We start from the raw sequence: 5,711 nt of genomic DNA on the forward strand, positions 1-5,711 counted from the left end.
TGCAAATACCAGGATTTATTTGTAACACCCAAAAATGGTCATCCCCATTTACAGATGTTTAGAAAATACAGAAGTGTGAAAAGAAAAGCTACACTGAATGCACTCATGCTGCAGGTTCATGAGAGAAATACCTCTTCCGTTGTTCAGTTCACCTTTTCTTTTCCCTGCTGTCCAGACAGTAGCCAGGTCTTCAGGCTTTGCCCACTGCTCTCTGTTTCTTATGAGTTATGTTGGCTGGTGTAGCTGTCTTCTGTTTAAAACCTTTTAGCAGGTCTGCAGGTCTGTTACACCACTGTATGAACAACCCATGCAGTCAGAAATTGTGTCAGAACCGCAAAAAAGTCGCAAAACCCACAAGTGTTTTTTGTTGTTCTTGGGTTTTTTGCCTTTAAGAGAAAGGTTAAATGAAGTATTGCTTTTGAGTCTTTTCTAGTTCCTCTGCCTTCAAGTTAGCTTTTTTCTGAAATCAGAAATTGGGCTGAAGATTTAATGCCATAGTAAGAAGCTGAGACTTAAAGAAAAATGCACAGGACTCAAGCTGCAAGAGCTGGTAACACACAAATCCATCAAAACATTAGATTTCTAAATTCAGAAAACCTTCCAAACCTCCAGAATTTATTAGGCTGGCTTGAGGCCACTGTGACATGTTTGTTGGTGAGCTAGGAACCAGAGAAAAGGAACACTTGTATTGTTTTTCTTGCTCCGCACAGAGTAAAAACCTATATATATATATCTATCTATATATATATAAAAGTTCAAAGCTTGCCTCACAGCAGCTTTATCTGAGTCACATGATTCTTCTTAGTTTGTAGCACTTGTGCTGGGGTTCTGGTATAAGCATTTGTGGATATTTCTTGTCACAATGGTTTCGGCTTTACACCATTCAGTGACACAGCAATAAGTGTGAACCATAATCTGTGGTTGTTTCCTATTCCATCGATCTGCATTTAAAGGGAAGCAGTTCCTCCCACCTGAACTGCCAGCTGCATTACATTTGCACCTTTGTTGTTAATCTCTCCTTTTGTTTTCAGCTTCTCTCACTTTATTCTTTGCCTGCTGTCTTTGGAGAGAGAAGTTCCTTCCTCTGCAGTCCCAACTCCCTGTCAGAGGGACACAGAGCGCTTCCTCTTCCTAGCGGCATTCTCCCCGGCAATAAAATTCGATAAGGAGTGGCTCAGGCGAGTGTCCAGAGTATCCAAGTTGCTGCCACTGCTGCTGCTTTTCACCCATGGGCACAGGCACCGAAGCATGGCTCTGCGGATGTAGTTGTCAAAGCAATAGTAAATGAAAGGGTTGGCACAGCTATTGGCAAAAGCAAAAGGGCTGCTCACCTTCATACCCAGCTGGGCAACCATGTCAGGAAAACAATCAGGCTGCTTCATGAGTCCCAGAAGAATGGCCATAAGCTTGAAAAGATTGAAGGGAACCCAGGAGATAACAAAAGCTGCTACTACAATGGAGACAATCTTGATGGATTTTCTCAATTTCTTATCATGTTTCCCAGTTCTCTGATAATGCACACAGAGTCTTTTGGTGATGGAGCAGTAAAAGGTTAAGATACTCAACAGTGGGAAGAAGAAGGCCAGGATTAAAAGCATCAGTGACATAATCTGCTTGGCTTCTGTCACGGCTTTGTCTGTGCAGTAAGTCTTTCCATAGTGCTTCTTCAGTTCTCTGGACAAAAGGGTTGGCATTCCTAAGCAGCAGGATAATAACCAGACACAGATGCAGAGTCCACTGCAATAGGATCTTGTTCTCAACCGTCTGGCGATAGAGGGATGGATGATGGCGAGGTACCGGTCAGCACTCATACAGGTGAGGAGGAGGATGCTGCAGTACATGTTGACTGAGATGACATAGGAACTAGTTTTACAGAGGAAAGCTCCTACCCTCCAGCTCCCGTCTGATGCCTCCTTGTCCACCCAGAGCGGAAGTGTAATGAGGAAGATGAAGTCAGATGCAGCGAGGTTGATGATAAAGATGTCAATCAGCCTCTGGACCCGTCGCTTGAAGACCAAGGCTGCTATCAGGATGGAGTTGCCGACAATGCCCACCAGGAACAGGGCAGTGTACAGGATAGGGAGAAAAGTAGACATATGTTGCAGGTTCTGATATGGGCAGTTGTCATCGTAGTAGTAGTAGTAGTAGTTGTAGTTGAAAGTGACTGTAGTCATGGGTGAAAACTGGGTGAGTTCCATTTCTGGCCAAGCTGTCCCCATCCCTGCTCTGAGGAAGGCTCTGAGCTTCCCCTACCCTCGCCCTCAAGGTCTTCCTTAAAAACATGACAGCAAGTGAGGGGGGAGGAGTGCAGAAAGGGGGGAGGAGAAAAGTGGTTTTTGGGGGGGTAATTTATATACTTTAACGAAATCACGTAGGCAACAGACAAGTGATGATAGTCTCTGATTAGTCAAAACCCTGTCTTCAGAATAAACACTTGCTTCTTTTTTTTAAATTCAGGTTTAGTTTTACTGATTATATCTTCATGTTGCATTTGCCTGTATAAGCAAACCAGGTTTGGGGTTTGCTTTTATTATGGTGGGGGAGGTAAGATAGTTTTCAAGATTCTGAGCTTTTGATTTTTTAGGACAGGATATTGCTAGTTTGCAAAGGTTTGAGACTGAACCAACTCAGAAGAAGACAGAATTCAGGTGACACATTCTTTATTGTTTCTCAAAACATTTTGTGTAAATTGCTTTTTGGAAAAAAATCAACTTTTCAGAGGCTTCAAGGGGTTTATACTTTCTTTCTCTGTTTATGATTGTTGTTTCCTGTTGGGAGTAATTCTCTCGTATGAAAATATTTCAGGGAAAACATTTAAAACTACCCTACCCATTCTGCCCTGTAGTGAATTGTTCTGTATCAGTCCACAGCTCTCCACTGCTCTGCCAGCACCCCCTGCCTGCCCTGCAGCTCCTCCAGCTCCCCCAGCCCTGTGAACCCCATGCCTACTTTTATGAATGGATTAGAAACATAGAGGACAGATTTCCTGTGTATTAGATACTCTGCAATTTGAAACGTGACTTACCACCTCTGCCATTTCCTTATCATCCACTGTCCTGCTCTCCAGAGCAGTTTCTGTTCCTTCTCCTCTGACTGTGCAGCTTACATGGCTCTTGAGCTGTTGTTATGTATAGGGCTTGCTTCTCTTAAAGAACTCTGATTTCCTTCATCTTTCATTTGCAATATCAGTATTTCTCCATCTGTGGCTTACCTTACAAACAGCCCTTTCAGTGATCCATAAATCAAATGAAAAGTCTCACTTTCTGAACTACTGAATTCATTACAGTTTTGTCAGTGCATACCAATGTGAAAGAAACTTCTACTACCGGTCTTCATCATCCTTCCTCTATTCTGCAGATAAATTAATTTTCTCCTTCCTCCCCCTCCGACCTGCCTGTTCACAGACCATGCATATCTTAAGGATTCTCCAAGCTTTGAGCAGATTGCTTATGTAGCATGCTTGAGCCCTGGGCAGGTAGAACACATCTATGTGTCTCTGCACAGGCAAACAGCAACTCCAAATTGCATGGAGAGTAAATTAGCCCCTCCAATTTACTCTGGATGCACACAGATTCACTCTGCTGAAACAGGGAAGTACAAAATGAAATATACTCTTTTGTACAGAAGTAAATTTAGTTCTGCTTTGTAGCTAAGCAACATTGACCTTGATGGTGAATAATAATAGCAAGAAGGAAACATTTTGGATAAATGTTTCACAATGACAAGTTAGAACTGGACTAGTGGTGGCAGCTTGAAAACGGGACTTTCCAAACCTGAAGTTCAGCCAAAGTGATGAAGATGATGAAGAAATGACCACCAGGGGTCCCAAAGACCACTACCACGTTGTTGTGTGCATGTGAAAATAGGTGTAAACCTATGTGAAGTAGTTCTGGGAAATGTTATGAATATGTATGACATTTACTGGAAATATAATGAATATGTATATTAAGCAACAATATAATCACAGCCTGATTGATGCTGGGACAAGGCATGTTAAGAGGAGCTATCCCCCATGTCTCCCAGCACTGCAATAAAGAATACCTGCATGCCAACTTTGTTGGTGAGTTCTTGACAAGTTCTTCGAATCAGTTTGGTACCCCAGATGGGACCCTCTCTGCTCGGCTGCAGGACCTGCTGAGGACGGGGCTCCCTAGGTCTCTCAGGAATTTTTCCCAGAGGGACCCCTCAACTCATTTGGATCCCTGCGGGAGCAGACAAGGACCATCTTTAAGAAGGTATTCTTTTGTAATTATGATTTTGTTTTGGTTAACCTTCTGTATGTCGTAGGAGACATCCTGCACAGGAGTTTGTTTGGAGTTTGGATTTTGATGGGTTAACCTTTTGTTTGGAGCCTTCTGTAAATCGAGATATAGAAATCTTGTAGGCAAGGCCTATACCCGACTGCTAGCGCCTGATTGGTATACATTTGGATTTGTTTGGAACTCTGTGACTTGACGGTGTTTGATCTAGTTTTGCAGATAATCATGGTACCGATTTTGGTATTGACAACATGATATAGTTAATGCTGTACTGTATGTTGTGATTGCATCATTAATAGTTGTTTGTCTAGTTGGATTTTATTTGTGTTCTAAGTATTGTAGTTGTGTGGAGTGTGCTTGAGAGATCCCTTGCATGTGTATGTTGAGGGCAGGGCTTCGTCAGTGGGGCATGTAGCTGCACGAAGAGACACTGTTCTGTGTATTTTTGTTGTCAGGCTTGGGTTGAAGTTTGTGTGTAATATACTGTCATGTTTCATAAGAAAGTGCCTTGGGCTGTGGCTCCTCCTGTGGAGCGAGCGGGGTGGACACAGGAACTGTGAAGCACATTGTGAGATAAAATAGAAACTTGCACTAATGTAGGACCTGAACTGTGGGGAGTCAAGGACCCCATAGGAGTGTTAAAGTATTGAGGTGAGTTTGTACAAACCCCCATACCCGCTCGAAGGAGCGACTGGACGCATGGGAGGCTGTTTGCTATTTGCCTACAAAGGCATGGTAGGTAAGAACACAGAGTTGGAGCAACAAGTAGCAGATTTACATTCTGAGCTAGAAAGGGATAAATCAGAAGTGCTGTTGCAGAGGCAGGCATCTGTAGCCACTGCAGAGCAGGGTGAGAGATGCAGGAAAAAAAAACAACAACAAACGGAGCAATAAAAAAGGCACAAAGGCAGTGGGGCCACGAGTCTGTGCCCTTGTATCTGATCCCTACTGGGACCTGGAGACATGGGATGAAGTAGTGTATGCAGATACATTTTTCACATTAAGAAACCACCCTGAGTGGCAGAGGGAACGCAGGATTAATGTAGCTCTGCCGGATCCCTTAATTTTAGTTTTGGAAAAGGACAGGGAAAAACAGGGATCTAAACTGGAGAGATGTTGTTCAGCCTGTGACATTGGAGAAAGATGTTTAAAGTTAAGAAAAAGGAGTAAACAGGAAGATAGGGTGGAGGATTATGTATTACCGGTACTTCTGAGAGCAGCGTGCCCGGGCCCGAATTGCTCCGATACTGACAAGGAGGAAGGGGTTGCAGTTGCTGATGATAGAACAGAAGGACCTGAAAATGTTACTCCAATTGCCGCATGCATTCGCAGCAAAACGGGGCAGGTAACTCACCATCTTTAAGACAGGTAATGGGACCGGAGGCTCAGACAAGAATAAAGGTGAACTTTTTAATGGGAGATTCGGATGCTTGGAAGTTAGCTGTGGAAGAG

At 43.4% G+C, this 5,711-nt stretch overlaps 1 protein-coding gene across 1 annotated transcript; it reads right to left on the reverse strand.

Moving 5' to 3' along the window:
- On the reverse strand, positions 1–2,254 carry GPR15 (G protein-coupled receptor 15). Its single transcript, XM_065675670.1, has one exon. It carries the CDS (start codon positions 2,217–2,219, stop codon positions 1,104–1,106), a length of 1,116 nt encoding a protein of 371 aa, XP_065531742.1. The 5' UTR covers positions 2,220–2,254; the 3' UTR covers positions 1–1,103.
- Between the last annotated feature and the right edge of the window lie 3,457 nt (positions 2,255–5,711).

This window comes from Lathamus discolor, chromosome 4 (genome assembly GCF_037157495.1).
Source record: "Lathamus discolor isolate bLatDis1 chromosome 4, bLatDis1.hap1, whole genome shotgun sequence".
NCBI classification, from domain to species: domain Eukaryota; kingdom Metazoa; phylum Chordata; class Aves; order Psittaciformes; family Psittacidae; genus Lathamus; species Lathamus discolor.

What these genes read in the sequence shown, in the direction of transcription:
- GPR15 (XM_065675670.1), bottom strand. Translation starts at nt 2,219, where the DNA reads ATGGGGACAGCTTGGCCAGAAATGGAACTCACCCAGTTTTCACCCATG.